Raw genomic sequence first — 22,543 nt, forward strand, 5'->3', positions numbered from 1 at the left:
TATCTATGGTAGAAATTAAATAAAGGAAAAGAAGAAAAATATATAGAGAGAAAATTGATAAGGAAGATTGAAAAACTTTGCCCCCATCAATGTCAAAGTAAGTGGGCGGTATTTTTCATGGAATGTTGACCATATTAATTAAATAAAGGGAAAAAATAAAATTATATATGGAGAAAAATTATATGGGGAATGTACATAGACATTGTTTCAGGTAACTGGTGCATCTCTCCCTCTCTCTTGGTGAATCCATCTAATTCCTATATATTATTGTTGATATTCCTGTGGATATTCAGGGGCCGTTTCAAAGGCCATAAAAAATTGCCTCCGCCACTTTCTTTGCGTATTTCTCTGATTTTATGAATTTTTAGTTTTAAGCATAAAAATTATGCAAACAAAGCTCTTTCAAGTGTTTTTTTTTTTTTTTTTTTTTTTTTTTTAGTGAGAAATGTTGTAATGATCTTTTTCAGTGGGTTGAAAATTGTCTCTCGAAGATCTACTTATTATGTCTCTCGAATATGTTAACAACAGAGAGAACTCTCTATTATGTTGTTGTTTCTGAAGACGTGGATCCCATATATGATATTGATTCATCGCGTCCTTTTCCTCTAGCGTTGTTTCCGCCATCTTAACTCCTGAAATATATTGTTCAAACGAAGGATATCGAATTATTTTCATTTGACGGCTTTACCTGGCTTTTGTGAAGTTTTAGTTTCATTATTTATTCGTGTTTTGTTAAAATGTATAGTTATTTGTCGAATCGATCCAATAACTTATTCACTAAAAACTAAAATCCGCTGAATCATCAAATCAACAATAATATTACTCTCTAAAGGATAATATTATGTAAAAACCTACGAGTTCACACTCTATGAGGTATTGAGACTACCAAACCCCATGTTATCATTGAAAAGGTAAGTATTAAGGCTTATTTACTCGTATATTCATCATTAATACTTAGCTTATGGTAAGATATGAAATGGGTATTTTAGCATTTTTAATTTGCTGCTGGCCTCGAGTTAAAAACCCAAGTAATGTTTGGCATATTCGGGTGTAAATTGATTAGATTAAGTTATTATTTGTTAATGTCTGTTTGTTTGGAGAGAATTGGTCTATTCTGGATCTTACCTTAAAACAGAGTCTTGAGTCAAAATGTGGGCTTACCTAATTTCAAATTACAGCAGATAATTAATCCCCTGTTTGCTGTTATACTCCGGATTTTATTAACGCTTAAAATTTTATTTTTCAAAAGCTCAGCTGAGGCCATGCCTCTGCCGGCGCCCCTAGCTTCGGTCTTATCTACATTCTATGGCTTGTTAATGAATACTTACGAGAGAATATTTTTTAGGTTGAATGTCTTGGTAGTATTCATATTATTTTTTTTAATGTTTACTTAAAAGAAACCACAAGCCGCATAAAACTTTATATCTTCAAATTTCTGATTTGTTTCGTAGCTTGGGTGGACCTACGATATATCTTTGAGTTGATATATTAGATATCGTGTTTGTAACCAAAACATTCACACACCCGAATGTATCAGTGCACATGGGTTTCGAACCTCAGACCTGAGCCACCATGCTGTTCAGTTGGTATGCCCCTTGATGTGGTCATTATATGATTGAATGACTCACAGAAGAGATTAGAGAAGGACAAATGTGTTGCTGTATTGATTTTCCTTCAAAGAGCTAATATGGGTCTGAGCAGTTCCACAGCTGTAAAAATATCAAGAGGCAAATTATTAAAATTCAAAATTCTTTGTCGAGGGTCACTCTTTTTTTCTTTATTTTTAAAGTTGTGGATTCATTTGCGGGAGTAGCCAAGTCAAGGCTACTTATATTTCTCTAGAATTTTCTTTTTTGGGCTAAAACTGTTGCAAAATGGGCATTGGTGATGATCAGTTGCTAGTTTTTAGTGACAGATTACACGCATTTGAGCAACATCTGCCGAGCACTTCAAAATGAGAGATTCAAGTCATTCGAACTCATCCACAAAGTTAAACTGAAAAGATATATATACATACATATATATAGCAGAACAACGACGATAAAATAGTGATTGACTAATACGCAAGCATATATATAGATATATTACCTATACTCCAAGTTCGTAGCATATTAGCGAAGAGATTCTGCTTCTCAAGCGCAGTCAGGATGAGAGACGTTGCAAGTCCACTATATGGTTCATCTCCTTCATCCTTCTGTCTGCACTCTTAAGGTGAGCAAGAGGGTTGTTCTATCACCCAAATGAAAGCTGAATCTCTTTCCTTTCTCTTGTCGGAAATGTCTCAAAGGTCTAGAGTTGTATCGTTACTTCTTTATACTTCAACTTGCACTTAAATTCCACCATGAAGGCTAAGACTGTTTAGCCTAAGAATTTGAACTGTCATCGCTTCTATGGACAGACCAACCTCCGTGGGGCTAAATGCCAATTGTATTTTCTGCGAAACACAACTCCCTTGCCAAAAACTAAGAAGTTATAGATTAAACGTTAAAAGTATTTTGTCTTGATATATAAATTATATCGAAAACAGGTGACTTATGTGGACTTCAAGTAAGCATAATCTGTGTTCACAAAATCAGCCAGAATGGACGATTTCAGTCACCTTCTGTGACTAACCAAGTTCATTGGCAGGCCAACTAAAGAGGGCATCAGCCCACATGAACTCAACATAGGAGAAACTGTGTAATAAGAGAAGCAAGTCACCTTTATGAAAAAGTTGTGTAGCTGGTCGGGCTAGTAGAGCGGCAATCTGCTAGTTGAACGCTATTCCTATAAATGCAAATGATGAGCGATGCTTAGTTCATAGATGTCGCTACTCCTCTCAATTGCAAACGATGAACGATACTTAGTTCATGGATGTCGCTACTCCTCACGATGAAAGACACACTGGTTGACAGAAGTCTTAAAGCAGTCATAGACCTTAAGGGCAGGGACAAATCGACTCCAGGTATCTCCCCTCCCCCCATACTGAATTATATAATTGGAGTTTCTATATTTCCAATACTTGAAATACAAATAATCTTATTTTTTTGAATTTCAGGTTTGCCGATGAACAACGAGTGGCTCTGTGAAAAGTATTATTTGCATTAAAATCCCAAAAAAACCGTAAGACGTCACATGCAGTGTCGGCCAGGGAAGAGAGATGGACACATCATTATCAAAGAGAGGAAGGAGGTGTCCCCATAACAGATGGAACCAACACCATATCCACTTACCCATGGGAGAGCTTGCTGGCACATGATGAGTTGGATCATCCACAGTTCCAGCTCAAAATTCCAAGCTTTGTGGTCAGGAGAGAATGTCCATCTCCCAATAACTGGTAGATAATGAAGGCGCCCAATCGTTCCTGGTTCTACAGTTCACCCATCCATGGCAGCCAACAAATTTCAAATGCAAACAAATATCAAGTCCCAAAACCTACATTGATTAATGAAACAAAGACATGGTTTTGAATGAGTTGAAAGAGAACCCAGGCCTCATCCCTCTGGAATCCTGAAAAAACCTGGTAAAAACGTAGTCACAGGTAAATGAAAAAGCAACAGCGTTTACAAATAGTGAACAGCAACGGTGACAAGATGACAGAGTACGTCCCTGGATTGGACCCTTTTGCAGATACCGCTTCGACAGAGTCTCTGAATGTGTTAATGGCGGGCTTGCAGGGGACACATCTCCTGCTGCTGAAAGGGAACAGCAACGGTGACAAGATGACAGAGTTGACAAAGTTGCAATACGAGGCTGAAAACAGGTCACCGCTTCCAAAACCGACCACCGGCGGCAAGAGGAACCTCTTACAAGAAGCAGCGGTCACGGCTCGGCTACAGAGGCAAAATGAGATTAGGAGAACATAAGAAGTCGCCCATGGAGGAAGGACAGAGGTCAAGGGTTAGTTGGAGTCTGAACCTTTTAAATATTCCATGGAATCCACAAAAAGGAACTGGGAATATTCTTGAAATCGATGTGGAATTATTTCAATAACAAGGCATGGCGGCTCTTTCAACGAAGCATTTTAGTGGGAAAAGCATGAAATAACTTTTTAAAGCATCTCATGCAGATTCCCATCAATGAAAGAAGTAGAATTAACTCGGATAAATCCCCTTCGTCGATCAGGACGAGAGATAACATAAACGATTCGCTGTGTGCGTTTTCTTTGGGGGAATCGAAATCCCAACACAGGAAAGAAAATTCTACTTCATAGACGACAGACGCGTTCGAAGCACAAGTTACACCTCTGGAATGAAAGAATGCTTCCACATCGATGGGATGCGTAAATTCGCAGGCAGAAGGAAGAGAAAAGGCAGAAGGGATGAAAGAACGCTCTGTCATCGTGCATAATGGAATACAAGAATGAAAGAACTCATTGTTTCGCTCGAACATGTCGTATCAAGAAAGGAGAAAGAACGGGAAAAAAAATGGCAAAGAGGGATTGAATCAGAAACACCGCAAGGATGAAAGTTTAAGAAAACTATTCATAGAGTGGGCAGTAGAGAGGGAAGAGAGTCATTACTCTTCCGTCTCTTCTGCCCACTAATCATAATTCATCGTCCCCTTCTGAAGCAATCTTTCATACCCACAAGATTTAAACAAAAAAGAAAGACAGAATCAAAAAGAAAATCAAAGAAAAAAATTTAAAAAAAGGGAAAAAAAAGCGGCATGAATCCAATAAGCAAAAAAAGAAACCCTGGCACATCTGATCATGTCTCAACCATGGAAGCAATTCCCTCAAACATCCGCATCGGACCTTGTTTCCATCACTCATCAGATGGCGGGATCACCGGCAATCCGTTGCTTCATTTCTGCCCGGACGGACACTCGCGCGCAAAATGTCCAGGCTCCCCACAATTATAGCAAGCACCACCGCCCCCACCGCCATATCCACCGCCACCGCCTCCATATCCACCACCACCCGAGCGTCCGCCACTCCCTTGGTAACAGTCCCTTGCCAAATGACCAGGCTGCCCGCAGGTATAGCAAGCTCCGCCGCCTCCTCCATATCCACCACCATAACTGCCGCCTCCTCCATATCCGCCACCACCATAACCGCCACTACCATACCCGCCACGTCCCCCTCTTCCACCCCTGCCTCCCCCTCTCCCACCACCACCACCACCACTACCAAACCCACCACCGAACCCTCTCCCGAATCCGCCGCCGCGTCCTCTACCACCACCGGAGAAACCCCTCCCACCGCCGCTGGCTGATCCACTTGGCAAGAAAGACCCGTCGGGGCCGCTGACGTCGACGGCCTTGGTGCGGCCATCCTCCCCTCTCTCGACCTCGTACTCCACGGGTTCGCCCTCCAACAAGGAGCGGAACCCTTCCGACCTGATGGATGTCTGGTGGACGAAGAGGTCCTCGGTGCCATCGTCAGGCGTTATGAACCCGAACCCCTTTTGCATGCTGAACCACTTCACCGTCCCCGTCGCCCTCTTCGCCTGCGCCATCTCCCCTTCTTCCCTTCTCCCTCCCCGCCACCAACCACCCACTCGAACGCGATGAAGAAGAAGACCCCAAAAGGAACCCTAATCTGCAACGGAGAGCAGAGGGATCACCTCATCAGAACAATAAGAGACAGAAAATGACAGAGAGAGGAGCTCCGCCGCTTCTTTAGAAGGAGACGCCTGCTCCCCACTTTAGCTCTAACCCAAAGAACGGGAGACTTCTTAGGTTTTTAACACAGCGAATCTCTTCCCACGTCTCCCCCCTCAAATGTAGATCCAACGGCCGGCAATGCTGCTAGGGACCAGTGGTCGTTTCTCGGCCGTCGATCTCCATCGGCACTTAGCAACATCTTCGTGGGGGACAGTCATCATCTATGCCTTTCTTTTTCAATTTTTATTTTATTCACGGGAATCGTATAAGAGAAAAACGTCTGTTCTCCCTGTTCCTGGTTCCGGAGCACAGCACGGTTTGCACGAACCGGTGAAGATCGCGAATAACATCTTCTTTCGATTGAATGTCTGAGATTAGTGATTGTAATATTATGTGCAAGTGCTTTTTCTAATTTCAGATTCTTGGTGCTCGCTAGCTTAAACCCCATAGATGTGATTCACATAGTTCTTTATTCAATAAAAAATCGGCTGCTTAATTGTGTAGCATTTCAAAGACCAACATTAAATGTGGCCGACTCAATGAGAATTGATTGTTTAATTGTCTGACATTTCAAGAACCAATGGCCATAAAAACATCCAGTTTTGGTGGTAATGAAGAGCAGGATTCAAACTTATGCTCTAATAAGTTAATGTTCGCGGGAAGAACACATAGTTACTCCAAACTGAGAACAGAAAACTTGAAATCAAAATTATGACTGTAAACTAAAATCGATTTCAGAGATGAATGGGGCAGTGGGAAAATTTCCAAAATCGGCTGAATCGAATTGGAATGGGTCAAGCGATACATGCCACCGTTGAGATGGGTGGTTCATAAAATGGTGTTGCACCGATTCGATTCGAACCCTCCAATTCTCTCCAATTTGTATAGACCCGCTTTCAACTTAAAATAACAGCCCAAGCTGAGGAGCATGGATTAGGTTACTCTTTTGGAAAACATACCATTCGAACAGTTGCTTTCCTGCCCAGAAAGTATATGCTTTCTAAACAAAGTTTGTTCCAGAATTCAATTTAAAAGCTTTTTTACAAATAAAATTTTTAAAAGTAGGGTCAACTTTGAGTATCTATTTAGTGGCAAAGATTTATTGGTCGAGAAAGCTCATGCCTGCAATCCTTGCAAGTAAGAAACAGAATACTTTGGGCATGCAAATAAAACGGTGTCTTGTTGATTGAAAAGGAAAGGAGCTATGTCAAATGACTTAAGATATAGAAAGTGAAAAGCACGAACATCTCCGCCTGCATTGCCACCATGGTAGCCAGTAAACACGCTTAAGCAGGCAGAGAATATATACCAACATTCACGAGCATCAAGTGAAGGTGAATTTGTGCTCATAGATATGCAGATAATGGCGCATATATTCCAATGGATGACTATGGTTGGCCGCCTCTTAGTAGGAGAGCAGGGTAGATGACCACCAATGGATAGGCCAGCATCTAATCCTAGTCATGTGGCCCACATCTATGGATGTCCCTCGTCTTCCCATTGTCAAATTTTTAACTTTTAGATCCAAAGCTTCTATTATGATGCCAATAAGAGTTGTGACCAGCTGGCCAGTCGCTGTGCAAGAATTTCAAGTTGAAGAAATCAAGAATTTGATACTCCAAGCATATATCTTCACATCATCTTCTAAAGAATCTGCGCAACTTTAATTTACCAAATTAAAGAAGAAGAAGAAGAAGAAGAAGAAGAAGAGCCCTACTATGATCTTTTCAAAAAATGTGAAAGCCAGGTATGAAAAAGCAGAAAACGGCTACAAAGACTATGAGCTTTCTCAAGGCATCCATCTTCCTGCCAAGCCTCCATTGACAGTGGCTGAGAATTGTTTTACGTGTATAAACACTATCCAACCCATTTTGCTAACTGTGAATGACAATATGAGAATACTTCATTTGAAATATTTCCCCAAATTTGGGGTTTTCCCACATGAAATTCTGTTCCTATTTTCTGCCATATCTATGAAGGAAATGAATCATCAAAGAGACGTATGCCTTACGACAACTATATTCTTCTCCCCAGAAAAGAAAAGACAATCAAATCTTACTCAAGGGCCACAAGAACTTGGGACCTATTCCCCAACAGCGGATCATGGGAGAAAAAGGCAAATTTCTTTCAGTGTCCATGGAATCAACTGGCTTGTTACTTGGAACAGAAGCTTCGGCATAAAAATCTCCACTGTCAATCACCTCTATAAGTTACGCCCACTGTCAAACAACACACATTAGAAAACCCACTTGAAATTTTACCTTCTAGATATCCGTTTGCATAGGTGTCCACCAGCTAAACAATACTTGAATAAGCCATTCCACGCTCATCTCTCAACCATCAAATCAGATCAAGAATTAGCAATCTCCCCTTCTTCCAAATCCTGACCCGCAACGTAAGCATCACTTGAAATAGAAAGATCACCTCTATATCTGCCTTCAGAGTCGAAGCTTGACATGTTTTGAAGCAGTTCAGTCCTCACAAAGTCTTCCTCATTAGAGAACCCACAGTCAGGGCCCTGAACATGACCAGCATCCGACCCATCAAGCAAGTTGAAACAAGATGTTGGCAAGACATCCTCAAAGTCAAAATTAGTGTCTCTGTCAACTCCTAAATCTTGTATGTCTGCTGGAAAATAGTCAAAACATTCTTTTTCCTTACGATCAAATGTGTCACTATGCGAATGTCCAGCCAAGAATGATTCACTGTCACCCTCTACAGTTAAAGTATCAGTGTGAGCAGACTCAGGGTTCGCACAGGTTACAGAACAAGAACGAGATTCTTCAGCAGGAACATCATTTTTGTCTTCAACCTTCTCATTTGATGTAACACCAATGGAGCTAGGAAGACCACTTAAAGATTCAGCAGACCCGTTATCAGTATCTCGTTTTGAAAAATCGCTAACACCAAATTTGTCGAAATGCAATGGGAGAACAACAAGGATGATGGGGAACTCTAACACGGTGATGCCTGCCAACTGTTTGCTCAGACTACAATTAATGTTCAACTCACGAAATGGTGATTCAGTACCCTGGAATAACAAAACGCAGAGTCCAAACAACAATTATAAAATCTTCATATTGGACTGATCAAATGAAACTGCAGGACATAGTTATCTTTCTTTTATTAGAATATGGTGGCAGTAATTAGGAAAATCGAAAAAAACTATCACCTTCACTTTTTCCCTTATAAAGAACTTGAGATTGTCCACTGACTCTTTCCGAAATGGCCTCAGCTTGCACTGTTTCTGAGTATTCCATGAACCATCAATTTTCAAATGATTTTCAACTAAGGACCGCAGGCTTTTATGCTCATCCACTCTGAAACATGAGGCAATAAACTGAAGTCATTTCAGAAAAAAAATGAGTTAAGAGATATTAGCTGATATATGGTAGAAAAGCAAGGTAAGGAATTTCTACAGCAATGTGATAGGAAAATTATAGTGACAAGATAGTCTCTGTAGAAATAAAAACCAAGAAGGAAGACGGATAATCATTTCCTTTCTGTTTTCGCTTAACAGTCAAAACATGATCTTCACTCAAAAGTCAGAACATGATCTTTGTTGATACAATCACATGCAAGAGGAAATAAGGCATAACATCTAATGGCAGGAGAAAGGTGAATTTTTTTTTTTTATCCATGAACTTCTTTGCACCTACCATCTCCCATAGAGGGTTTACCGTTTACAGATCAGCCTCAACCTTGCAGTAATTTTCTGGGTTCTAGGATTGGCCTTAAGAATAAAATATCATAAATATAATCATTCAGTGAACTTTAAAGTGGTTAATGGCCATTATCATAAGCAACATATGAAACTTATGATATTATCAAGATATATGGACATCTAAAAATACCATACCAAGACCACCACACTTCTGAACATTTTCGCTTTAGGTTTATAAATAAATTTCATTAAAAAAACTATATTGAAAACAACTGGGGTATTTCCTATGCAACAATTCAACGAAAATTCCCATGTAAGTTTCAAATGTCATACAGACACCAAAAAGGTGGTCAATTGTGTGGATTACTCAATAGAAGTTTCACTACCATACCAACATTGTCTGTATCAAGAGTGAAAGAGTCTGTGTGGTGTTGTTCCGGTCTCGTAGTGTTGGTTTTCCTGTTTTCCTCCTTGTATGGTTGGTTAGGTCAGGTTTGTTTATCATCCTTCCGGTGAGAATATCAGAATGCCTTCCAGAGGTTGGTCAGAGATCGAGAGGTCAAAGTGCAGTTCTCCAAGCGCCTCAAGGAGAAGTCTAACCATTGGCAGAACCAACTCTATACTCTTCTTTTATACTCACTTGCTATAACAACTGTAGCATTGGTATTTTCTCACAATAAATATCTAAATTCAACTGATAGACAACACCAAGTGTGCAGATGCCTACAAAAAGACATCTCAAATACCAGCTCAACTGAAACCAGTCATAGACCACAAATATAAAAAGAACCTTACCCATGGTCAACAAGAACGATATCTGTCGAATAGAAACCCCACTCAATGGTCCAAAAAATGACTTTCTTCCTGTATAAGGAAACGGAATGAAAAATTATAAGACATGCACCTTTTATCAACTGAAGAAATTTACCTTTAAATAAAATAAAACACAAGCATCTTCACCATGCAAATATGCAACTACATACAGTACTACTGAGAGTCTCGGACATCAAGATAACCTTTTGTGGAAAACCATAAATATGGCACACATATTCCTAGAATAAGGTGCGTTTCACGCAGGACAGTTGCTCAACGAATTCAAGTTACAGACTTTATGGCATAAAATGCAGCTGGCATCATGATATTGGTGGCATGATACTGACAGCTAAACATGCAAATCCAACTGATTCATGTTAGCAAGAATAAAATCTGTTCGAACAACCGAAGGAACAAATAAATACAGGATCAGGAAACTATTTCAGGCCAAGCGAAGCACATGCAGAACTCCTGATATGCACAAAAAATGAACAGCACAAGGTCGGAGAAACTACCAAGTTCCTGCACATCATGATACTAAAGTTAATATTTGCATATGATTCAGTATCCAAAGCTGAATACAATATGAAAATATCATAGTCCAACTGTCCGAGGAAGAATCATGTCTTTATCATGGTTATCAAAATTTAAACTATTTAGCCTGGTAGCTACTAGGAGGACTAATCCAGATCAACAACCCAGATAGCCCTGAAAATTGACAGTCTGCCAAGACTAATACTTGGGATGAGAAAAGAATTTTGTTGATTTCAATAAAATCAGCATTCACACTTCTCTAGAATATATTTTATGCATAGCGAATATACCGTGTTTTAAGGACACATTTTCATGAACTCTACATTTTAATTTTAAACAGATATAATATCTAGGTCCATGCTTGCCTGAAATTCCTCATACTTTCTTTACTTGTAGATTCATTACATGCATATTTGTTTAGGTTCAAAGCACATGAAGGAGAATTTATCAAACCGCTCGTTCGTATCTCCAACAGCTCTTTCAACGACATGTTACAAAGATTCTTAATTTGGTTTAAAGAAAAAAAATATCATAGCCCAAGCAGATTGCAGAAATCTTAAGCAAGAACAAGCAGACACCAACAAAAAAGTTACCCATAAACAAACGGCATGAAACGAAAGAAAGACTAACCAACGATTATAATAAGATCGATTCTTCTTTTTCATGGTCATTCCGGCCGGCAGGAGCAAAACGTCGATCTTCCGAGTGCGAGCAACACGCCGTAGTTCCTTCGCCCTCAAAGACAATTTAAAACCAGCGCCTCCTATCAATCCTTGCCTCAACTTCCGAGCAGACTCCGCCACTCTCTTGGTCTCCTCCAGCAGATTGTAATCTTTCACAGCACAACAACCAGAAAATTAAAGAGAGAGAACAAATTGCTAATGGAAACTGACAACGTTGGTAGTGGAGACGGAAGCGGCGTTTGGGGAAAAGAACCTGAGATGAGGTGGGCATCGTTGAATTCGGAGATAGGGATGAAGTGGGTTCGGTCCCTCCTGCCATTACAGTTGGTCCTTTGCTTATGGGACTTGACGCAGGGGAGGCTGCAGGTGCGGAGAGAGCAACCTGGGCATCGATATTTGAAGGGTTGCACACCACACTCTTCACAGAGAGATGGACGAGGCGGCGGTTGTTCTTCGGTTGCTGCTGCTGTTGGGTGTAATGGCGACGGTGACAAAGTCACCTTGGGATTCTGGATTTCTTCCATGAGAGAGGGGAGGTTTGTAGTGACCATGGGTTTAGGGCTTAAGAGGGCGGAGGTAGTGCTGCAAACGGATCGGACATGGTTAAATACCCGACATCTGACTAGAAATTCCACAGATTCGTGTCCTCGAAGCAAGATTACAACGCCTCGTTCACTCATTGGGTCCTAAATTCGGGCTCATATTTGCTTGCTTTTAATGTTTGAATCATTCTCAATGTAGTGTTTTAGTTAATACTTTGTTTCAGTGAATGTGTTGTAATTTCTTTTTTTTTCTCACCAGAAACTTTTCAAGAATCCAAGAAATTTGATCGATCTTCATGTGTTTACTTCGAGAGTGTCTCCTCAGTTCTAGCCGACAATCTTTCCCTAGCAAGTGGTAAAAGGAGAATATAGAAAAACCCAAGATCAAATTTTTTGCCCAAGTTTTCCATGGCATTGTCCTTTTAAAGTTTAGTGGTATCAGGACTCACTCTTGTGCTCAAAAGAAATATTTCAATATAAAAATTAGCTAGCTTCTCTAGAGACAAAAGACAGCTCCCAACAAGAGCTCCTTCATGTAAGATCTTCAAGTTGAAGAAGGTCATCCCGTAACTGAGGTGGAATCTTTTTGGATGATATGATAAAGGGTTTCTCAGGCTCACTTTTCCAACATTTATGGCTGGTTTGGCAAAGGGAACAGTATGTAACTATTTCATGAATCTGCCTAATTATTTTGAAATATTTGTGGAACAGTTACAAAGAGGTTTCATTGCCAAACGAAATATTAAGGAAAACATGGTTAGGTTGCCATTTCAAATACTATCAGCTAAAAGATGTATGAAGATGTATGACATTTTATTACCATTTTGATGTGGTATGGAATCTTCTTAAGTGCAATGTTTAATGGATCTTTTGCCATTTTATACTGTCCTCTCCAAATTCAACTCTCAATCTATTTTGGCATCAATAAAGCAGATCCCCGAATGAACTATTCAGATACTGCTTATTTTTGGCTCAGCATTGAATTGAGATACGGTGTTAAAAATACAAAATGATATTTAAATTTTTACATGTCATTTAACTGTCGGGACAGCGTGAGAGATTCCTAATTCCTAATGCCCGAGTGAAAGGCTTAAGCCCCTCTTCTTCTCCCTGCCTTCAGGGTTCAGAGTTATGTCATAAATTTGAATGTTGCACATGTCATCATTTGCAGTGAGTAGCACTCATAAGAATCAAATTAAAGAAGCATTGTCAATGTGGCACTTAGGTAGACCAGCTATGCTATGCCATACCGGGCTACATGTCCTCTAATTGAAATGTTCATCAGAATGGGATATTTGCTGGATTCAATAAGGAAAATCCTACACCATATGCCTTGTCTGCATCTAACTTTATAAATGGGTCGGATACTTCTAATTCCAATCTGATTTCACATCCGTTTAGCTGGTTCTAATAAAAGAATCTGGTTCAATTTATTAGTCAAATTCTGATTCTCCTTGCAGTTTGATAGCTGCACCTGCCCAATATTCTGCTGGGAACCCAAAAAGATCCAAACCCAACTATAAATGCCATATCCTATTATAGTTGTATCTAAATTCAGTTTTACAAACAAGACTCTGAAGTTAATCAAAGTTGTATCTCATTACATGAAGTTAAACTAGTCGAATTCGGTAAATGCTATATCCAAACTCTAACCCGAACCTTTTGCAGCTCTAGATTGTCAATGGGATGTGAACTATCTTGCTGAATCCAACTACTCTAGTTTGGATTCTATTGAATTTGATTCGGGCCACTGTCATCCCCAAGTCAAATATGTAGTTGTTTAAGATAGTAAAACCCCACAGCTAGAACGCTCACTCGCAAAGTGTATCCAACTCATCAGCTTTTATAACAAGCAAGGGACAAAAAAAAATGAAGGTACCTCGAAGAGGCCAAAGTCCTCATCCCCACCCTTCCCCCTGTCTTCGTCCAAAACTGTTTCAGGGTCTAGAATAGGGAGTGTGACACACATCATTTAGAGGGTCATGCATTCACCGTTTGCAGTCAAGTGAAATAGCGGCCACAAATCATTTAGATGGTCATGCATTCACCGTTTGCAGTCAAGTAAAATAGCGGCCACAAAAGTCGAACTACCGGACTTTTGCTAATCTGGCCAACAAAGTAACATGGTAGCAAAAAATGAAACTCGAACATTACCTGAAGGCCCTTGTTCTAACTCCTATCATGCCAAAGAGGCTTTAGCAGCGTAAAATCTCTTGTCGATCAGATGTTATGTAGACCTCTAGCTAAGACTATTGATCTTTTAAATTTCTCCTAAACCCAGTTTATACTTCAGATTTTACGTAAGTGTTTTTTTCTTAAACTTTTAGATATATAGAATTTATTTTATCTCCGATGTTGACACAGTCCAGAAACCCAAAAAACAGGAGGAATTTGTGCTCTTCTGTGGCCGGTGGGTCTCACCCAGAAATTTATTCATACGATGGGATTCATCAACATATCTTCTGTAACTCCCAAACAGACTGAATGATCATCATTATTTGTATAATTATATTGGATCGAAAGCAGGCTACCAAAGGCAGCGAAGAGGAGGTTGGACAGACATTGAATGGCATTTTAATTTGCTGCAACTCCGGCGCAACAAGGTCCACAAACAGTCACGTCTTCACCGTCCGGCAGAAAAAATCCACCTGCCAACTTTGCCTTTCGCTTTCCAAATGCCTCCCCTGAACCCTCTCCCCCAACCTGAGATTTCTGACTTTCTTTGTTCTTGATCAGGCCCAGACCCCATTGCAGAAGGTCAAGGAAGCTTTCCTTCTCCTCCGCATTTCTTCGCCAACAAAGAAGATCATCTTCTTTTTCCACACGCATCCAAGAGGCATCCACAACGGGTGACAAGTCAACCCACGCATCATTTGACGGAAATGGATAGAGAGAATCGGCACATCTCGGCTGCAATGAATTGTCCGCTATCGGTTTTCTGAAAATCAATTTCTTATTTACTTTAAAAAAGGATTATTTATGTTCATTTTAGTAAATAATATCGTGAAGCGAGGAAAAACTGAGAAAATCAGTAGTTTTTAAGAGGAGCGGCACCATCATATGCCTTATCCGAGTCTTATTTTAGACTTTTGATTTCTTCATGTTCCAGTTCTGCTTAAGGAAACAAAATGTTTATTTTCAGAACAGAGTATTATTTCATGTCATTTTCGACATGGGTTTAGATCCCACCCAAATATATGTTTATTGCAAATTAAAACGCAGCTGTTTCTGATATGTCGTGTAGAAGAAACTCGCAAAAAAAATTGGAAAAAAGAAACGAAATGCTTACATTTTTTCAACTGACCTGCTTAACACGCAACTTGTTGGCTAGCATGCTTATCCGCCTGTTGAAATTGAACTGAAGATAATCAGTGTAAGTTGTCCAATCAAATAGAGCAACAGCCTCACAATTGATACTTCAAATGTGTTTCTCAACAAAGAAACTGACAACTAAGACTTATCTTTTAGAGTTGGTACTTCTTATTGGATTGAATTATTGTGGTTCTTATGAGTTCTTATATTTAAGAATCCGTAACTTAACAGCAAAAAAAAAATTCATCTAATACATGATTTCCACTAAATAAACCATAGACCAGACATTCAAAAGCTTGAATTTGCAATCTTCTCTGAAATTTGGTAAGCTAATTGAGTTCATACTCGCGTATCAGGGACCCATGTGTGAGTGCACACATACCCACAGAACATTTCCTGCAAAATTGTGAGTGGGGTGTGTTTATTAAAGTGGGCATTCACAACGAAACTGAACCACGAGCTAAAGACACCACGTGAACCCATGTGACTCATTAAATGTCATTCCTCATGGGCGACAACCTTGAAGTTTCTACAAATTAGAACAAAAAAAAGGTATGATGACGCTTGACAAGTTTCAACTTTCAAATATCGCTACTTCAACAACTTCTTTACATTAATTTCAAAAAGCTGGAATATGACAACTTTAAAAATGCAAGCATAATCTGAATATAACGAGCCGAAGACGATGTATTTTTTCACAAACATCTTTGGGCTAGTCATGCTTGTAAATAATCAAAAACTGACATATCTTGCACACCTTGTGATATTATATGTGCTGATATTTCACGTAGATCCTTGTCAACCAGAACCAGACTGACTTTATGATCTTATCTTCTCTTTTTTCGATATGTCTTGAGCAAAGGTTTTTCCTGTGGAGAAGATTTGTGATACAGTCTGTGGCTGGAAGCCCTTCCTGTAAGTCTCAACAAACGGTTCCTGAAGCAACAGAAGAGGAAAGACCAATTGACCAGCAGATGCCACATCCTTTCATGCAGCAAGGTGATATATTAACAGGAGGCAGTTGGGTCCACTGCTTTTTTCTGGTTGGAAATAACCTTCTGCTTTTTTTTTCTGACCCAGAATGACTCGGATCCCACACGGAAGGGAGCTGATGCTGACTCATTTCCCAGGCTACAGTAACTCCCAATGGATAAGGATATAAAATAAAGGACCCACCATCCATGTGGCAGATCACAGGAACCAGAAAACCAATTATAAAAATCCTTGCACCTCTTCTCCGCAACCTCCATTCTTCACAAATCTTCCCATCTTTCTGCCTCTCTGTGTCTGTGAAGTTAGTTTATGATCAATGCTAGCAGGATCATCTCATGCGGTAGCCAGTTTCAGCTGGCCAGTCTCAAGGAAGAACAGCAGCAGATCTAGGCAGACGGTGCCAGCCGCATCTTGTTCAGCCACCGTTCCGCAGACATCTGCGCGTCTCAATCCAGCTGCATCCTTGTATGATGTTCTTGGACTCTCATGCAAGGCATCAGCCGATGATATCAAGGCAGCTTACAGAAGACTGGCTAGGACTTACCACCCTGATGTCGTAGCCTCTGACGATAAGAATGAGTCCACCTCCCACTTCATGGCGATCCATTGTGCATACTCCACACTGTCTGATCCTGAACAAAGAGCTGAATACGATAGAAAATTGTCTGCAAAGCGAACACCTTTTCGCACAAGCATCTATGGCGGAAGCAGACGGACATGGGAGACAGATCAATGTTGGTGATTCCCATGCTCCAATCATTATATGAGCAATCTTCATATGTCTCCTACTGGGCAAGTTCATTAGAATAAAACCGACCTGGTTAAGCCCTAGATAACGTATACATTAATTCGTATGTGGACTTTTCAGTAGAAAAAAATTGGTACTTTTATTTCGGTGTTTTACGATTCCTAAATGCATTGTCATTGTTGTCTTTCTTGTCAGTATCATAAACAGCCTTCCTTCATGAATGCATTGTAAATAGCAGTGTACAATTGGCCTTGGACAAAATGGAGAAGGTATACTTTTATACCTTACAGCACAGATGCATTATTAAGATCCTGTTATGTGGTTCCAAGGCAGCACTTCTGTGTGTGTGTGTGTATATGTGAAAGAGCGAGAGAGAGAGAGGGTCTTGTTTGTTAGATTTAGCACTAACAGTCAGACCTAAGAATTCAGAAGTGTTTAAATTAATCTCTTATCGAGCTAGCAGATCTTTTTACTGCTTAAATATGTAAACACACAAGTAGCGACTAAGTTTCCCGGTTTTACAACTCATGAACATCAGGATGCTTCAAAATATTCCCATGGATAAAGTTAAACTTGCCTTTAAGACATAAAAGTAGTAATACAATCAGGGGCTCAGGTCCGGCGGTTCTCATTTCTACAATCGGGATTCAGCAAAGCGTGGGCTTATCACGATAAGTTACAGTATCTTCCCTTGAAAACATTTTTCCTTTGATGCTTCATAGCTTATTCAATTACAACATGTTCATTATACATTACGTATATATCTAGACATACCTTTAAGAGTTTAAGGTGATCAATATCAGATGTTCACGTTTCCCCAAAAATCCTATGTGAGAAAACAATGTTTCTCGTCAGTTTGGTTCAATGAAAAGAAAGGGTAGTAAATGAACTTTCTTAAAGCTTTTACAAGAGCACTTTCAGCAAAAAACACACGCAAGCAAGCAGGTTTTAGGAGACGCAAGAATGGTCTTATTGTGCATATCTTGTTTGTGTAGCATAAATAACAGATAATTGAGAGAAATAGAGTAATCTTCCACGCCTTCCATTATAACCAGCCAAAATTTATGGGATGCAATGCCAACCTACAACCGGAGAGGACCAAGATCAAATGTCCAAGGACACGGAAGAAACACACAGGTTCATAAACAGAGGAAATTCACGTATATGATGCAAATCATAAAGAATGACATGAGAAAATGGGTTCAAAAACAAAATCCAGGAAAATGTAACGATCATGTCTAAAGCCTATCGCTTGAGTGAAAAGAATTAAACAAAATTCTCTATTCTTAAAAGACCACAGAGTTCAACATTATTCAAAGATAGTTGGACAGGAACAGTTTCAAAAATCAAGAACATGTTTTCCTAGGAACTCAAGTACTTGTCAATTATTTTCACGAGAACTGATTTGGGAACAGCTCCGATGACCGATTCTTTCTTCTCTCCATTTCTGAACAATAAAACAGTGGGGATGCTCCGAACACCATAATCAGTTGCAATTTGAGGACTGTCATCGGTATTGAGCTTAAAACATTTGAGTTTCCCAACATACTGCTTTGCCACTTCATCAATAATTGGTTGAATCATCCGGCAAGGACCACACCAAGGTGCCCAGAATTCAACCAAAACGGGAAGATCATTCTCAAGGACCGTAGCATTCCAAGTGGACTCTGTAACTGCAGTAGCTGCAAAATGATAATCCAGTTTAAGTGAATAGCGGCTCATACTAAAAAAACTAGCAATAAATTCATCCCATTAAAGAAACTAAAAAAGGTAATTGTGTTGAGTGTGTTGCAAACTTTTAATCAAAAGGCATATCATATCCAAAACTTCCAGCCATGTTCAAGAAGATAAGATTCTCATCTTGCTAGCATATGTTCATGCCTTATTATGTTTAAACTATAAAGAACATACTTTTTTTCTTTCGGAAGGCATGTGCAACCACCCGTTCTTGTTTCGGCAGTGGCAAAAATCCAAGATTAGGCCAAAGACTCTTGCTGAACATATACAATTCACCACACGTTTGAAAACAGTCACACAGGTTTTCTCCTCATTGCAACTGTCACTCTGACTTACACAAAAAGCATCATCATGTGTTCATCCGTCATAACTTCCTTTTAGAAAAATAACGTGAAGACACTATATCACATTCTCTTGCGACCTAAAACACAGTCGTATTTGTCCAAGATCTAGACTAAAATATGCTTTACCTTACTTCACCACCCAGCTCAACTGAGTTGAATCTCGTTCCCATTTATGTACAAACACACACGCGCACACACACACACATACACAGGCCATACATGCTCTCGCCCAGAAGAGAAGTGGTAAATTTAATGAAATTGTGGACTGAACGGTTCCACAATCGTTAAAAAAAAAAATCTTGGAGAAGACCACACCAAGCCTCTCACTGTGCTACATTAGATTTGATTTGATTTCAGAAATGACCACTCAGTGGACCAACATTTATTGTCTGGCTTTTTCAGATTCCCTACCTACTATAACTCCTTCGGTAGACGTATAGCCATGTACAGGACTGCTTCGCTCTAGCAAGGGGGGGATGCGACCAGAAATAGAAAGAGAACACCATTATCCTGAACACGTCAAGTGCTGTAGAGTCGTAGACTGCACAAAGTGCATAAGAGGGCGTTGTAGACTGCACAAATAGCAAAACTTACAGATATATATATATATATATGACGACTCCGACAACCACAGTATTGAGAATCTGAACCATTGTTCAGTGTTCAGCGAACAATAAGAAGAATCCCAGAAAGGAAAAGCAGACACTTCTGAACCACCACGCTAGCAGAGATTGAAACAGCAAAACCTTCAAAAGGAGAAACCCCAAAGTCAGAGGGGCGAAGAAGATGGCAGGATTCACGCAAATGCATTTCACATCTCTATAAAGAAATTACTACACCGTTCCACCGTACTATTCCTTTAAAACAGACCTGGTCCATTACGGATCGAAATATACTTATCTACAAGAGAAGAAATCAAATCCAGGATTAGTGAGATACGCCTATGGAACCTGGCTCCCTACTCGTGATCACTTCATCGCCTGGAAAGCAAAAAATCTGTGCGTTGCTGGAAGAAAAAATCATGTGGTACAGAAGATGACTACAGAAGATGAAACATCATTGTCGTAGATTGACTACAGAAGATGGACAGAGATCAGGAACAGAGCGACACACAGACACAGAGGATATTGTCAAACAATGAAGGAGCAAGAACCATAGGAACGATCGTCATAGTTCATCCTTGAATATGTTTGCATTTAGACTGCCAAAGCACACAACCACGCCACGATATCAAGAAAAATCAACTGCAACCTACAAACCCGCCCCCCCCCCCCCCCCCTCTTCTTTACAGCATGCACAACGATTTTTAAGATCAAAATAATAGCCAATAGTGAAACCCAAAAAATGCTCCGACTCGAGCAACAAACATGACCCCAGAGTTCTGTATCAAGTTTTAAGCAATCAAACGCCAAATCGAAACAAAAGGATCAAGAACCAACAAAGATGAAAATCAAAAGGGAACTACCTTGCGCCTCGCAGACGATCCTCCCCGACTTACATTTCTGAGACATAAATCGGCAATTCCTGGTGACCAAATCGGAAACGAACAACCCAGAAGGTGCACTTTGGCGAGCAAAGGAGACACTTCTGCCACTGCCCACCATTCGTCGACACAAAAGAGGAGATGAGAGGAGACGGCAGGAGAGAGGCCTCCTCACCGGCGACGACAAGGAGAGGGGTGAATTCATGGCCATCCCCACCACCATGACAGGGAGAAAAGATGAAGAAGATGAAAACTGATGGATACTTCAATTTGGTTGCCGCGCAATCAGAAGCATTGGAGATGACTAGGACATGGGATGATCTGATTCAAGCAGAAAGTTTTTTATCAAACATAACACGATGGTCAAGCGCCTCATTTCACGCTCCCTGATAGCTTTATTCTATTTATAAACTTGTACATAATTGATTGACCGTCTTTTCCACCTAACATCATGCTCACAAGAGGATTCGCTGCTTTAATCCAAATCATTAACTTGGACCAAATACTCGACTACTGTCCCCGCATAAAAACAAAGTTCAGCAGCTGAGATTTACAACTGTGATCAGGTCGCCATTGATTGGAGGCTCCCAGCAAAGAAGGCCCATCTTTCTGATTACCCAAAACAAGTGTTTCCACGACCAAATGGCCCTCAAAAGTAAAAAATATGGCAACCTAATCTTCACCCACTAATGCCCATTTGGTATATAAGCATCTTTAGTGCACTACCATCAGAGCCCCCAAACAAGTAAATTAAGAAATAATTTTCAAATGATTAAACTAACCCATCAGAATTTTGGCTTCTTAAAACTACTTTTGAAAGGACAAACCACTTGATTATATTGATCAAATGAGCCATTCATTTGTTCACAGGAATCCTCATACTTTGGTGGCCTTTTATATTCCACTACCCATAAATTCCATACCAGCTGATTCAAGGGCGTCATGCATCAAATTATCACCTTTCAATTTTCTCATTTTAGACATGTTTGAAATTATTTTTATATTTGAAGTTATATGTAACATTATTGTCCTGCCAATTCATATCCAAGTAGCTGATGAGCCAAATAGTTGGATCGTCAGCCTGAGCAATTCAATTCAATACCCAAATTAAATAGCAACGGCTTGGGTTCAATTTCACGCAATGTTGAGTTGCTCAATACGGTATATTGAAACCAGACCTGCTCAAAACAAGGGTTGAATAAGAAAGCCATCCTAGGGTAACCTTTCATGACAAATTCTTCTCAAAGTTCAGCATGGTTGATTAAAAGAAGATCGACAGGAACAAAGATTTAATTGTAGAGCCATCACTAGGAACGCACGTCAACTATTTGTACAAAGACAATCCAAATGCAAAGGTTAATAGAATTTAATTCAAAGTGAAAGAAACTAACACACCAAAACCACATACAACGCATAATCACAAAAAATATAGTGCAATCACTGCGACTTTTTGGTCTTGACTAGGAACCCCCGAAAGATTCATCTTTTCTAATACGATTTAGGGGAAATAGACGCCTTTTTAGCTGTAGAATCTTTTCTAGAGAAATTTCTCCTGCATCGTCTTACACCCGCTGGGCCCCGGCCGAAACAAGGAAAGTTACTTCCACGAACTGCTCCGTGCCAGGGGTGGAGAACAGCCTCAGAAATTGAATAAGCAGAACTCTTGAATTCCGAGAACGACGAATATGATCTTTGGGATTCAACTGTCACAAACAGCAGTCGACGTACAAAATCCATGAGATTCAAAGCAAAAATATGCCCTCGGAGCGTTGATATTGCATTAGCAATATGGGAAGACAATACAAGGTTACGATTAACTTTCACTGCCCGCTGCAGCTCCCTTATGAAAGAAGTAGAAAAAGAAAAAAAAAAAAAGTTGATTCAGTGTAGAAACAAGTAGGAAATCTGAACGCTTGTATATGACTAAACCACCCATCAAACCATATCATTCCAGATGTGAAACGTAAATAAAAACTTCGGGAAAGAAAATGATGAATGACAAATGGAGAGGACAAATTTGACATGGTTCTACTCTAAGGGCCTACATCCATGGAAAGTTTCCAAATTTGCTTCAATTCGAAAATGAAACTGAAATGTACAATAA

At 39.9% G+C, this 22,543-nt stretch overlaps 4 protein-coding genes across 4 annotated transcripts; 1 reads left to right on the forward strand and 3 right to left on the reverse strand.

The window, feature by feature from the left end:
• Positions 1–4,420: 4,420 nt before the first annotated feature.
• Positions 4,421–5,803, reverse strand: LOC116250650 (glycine-rich protein 2-like). The gene has a single exon (XM_031624450.2). It carries the CDS (start codon positions 5,436–5,438, stop codon positions 4,785–4,787), a length of 654 nt encoding a protein of 217 aa, XP_031480310.1. The 5' UTR covers positions 5,439–5,803; the 3' UTR covers positions 4,421–4,784.
• A 1,668-nt stretch (positions 5,804–7,471) lies between these two features.
• Positions 7,472–11,869, reverse strand: LOC116250636 (putative box C/D snoRNA protein SPCC613.07). Its single transcript, XM_031624424.2, has 5 exons — positions 11,534–11,869; positions 11,228–11,429; positions 10,046–10,114; positions 8,759–8,906; positions 7,472–8,617 (listed from the first exon to the last, which is right to left on the reverse strand). The coding sequence occupies exons 1-5, from the start codon at positions 11,829–11,831 to the stop codon at positions 7,937–7,939; spliced, it is 1,398 nt and encodes a 465-aa protein (XP_031480284.1). The 5' UTR covers positions 11,832–11,869; the 3' UTR covers positions 7,472–7,936.
• Positions 11,870–16,443: 4,574 nt separating this feature from the next.
• On the forward strand, positions 16,444–16,869 carry LOC116259727 (chaperone protein dnaJ 11, chloroplastic-like). The gene has a single exon (XM_031637676.1). The coding sequence runs from the start codon at positions 16,444–16,446 to the stop codon at positions 16,867–16,869; it is 426 nt and encodes a 141-aa protein (XP_031493536.1).
• Positions 16,870–18,127: 1,258 nt separating this feature from the next.
• On the reverse strand, positions 18,128–20,858 carry LOC116263597 (uncharacterized). Its single transcript, XM_031643334.2, has 2 exons — positions 20,422–20,858; positions 18,128–18,557 (listed from the first exon to the last, which is right to left on the reverse strand). Exons 1-2 carry the CDS (start codon positions 20,660–20,662, stop codon positions 18,238–18,240), a joined length of 561 nt encoding a protein of 186 aa, XP_031499194.1. The 5' UTR covers positions 20,663–20,858; the 3' UTR covers positions 18,128–18,237.
• Between the last annotated feature and the right edge of the window lie 1,685 nt (positions 20,859–22,543).

This window comes from Nymphaea colorata, chromosome 1 (assembly GCF_008831285.2).
Source record: "Nymphaea colorata isolate Beijing-Zhang1983 chromosome 1, ASM883128v2, whole genome shotgun sequence".
Lineage (NCBI taxonomy): Eukaryota > Viridiplantae > Streptophyta > Magnoliopsida > Nymphaeales > Nymphaeaceae > Nymphaea > Nymphaea colorata.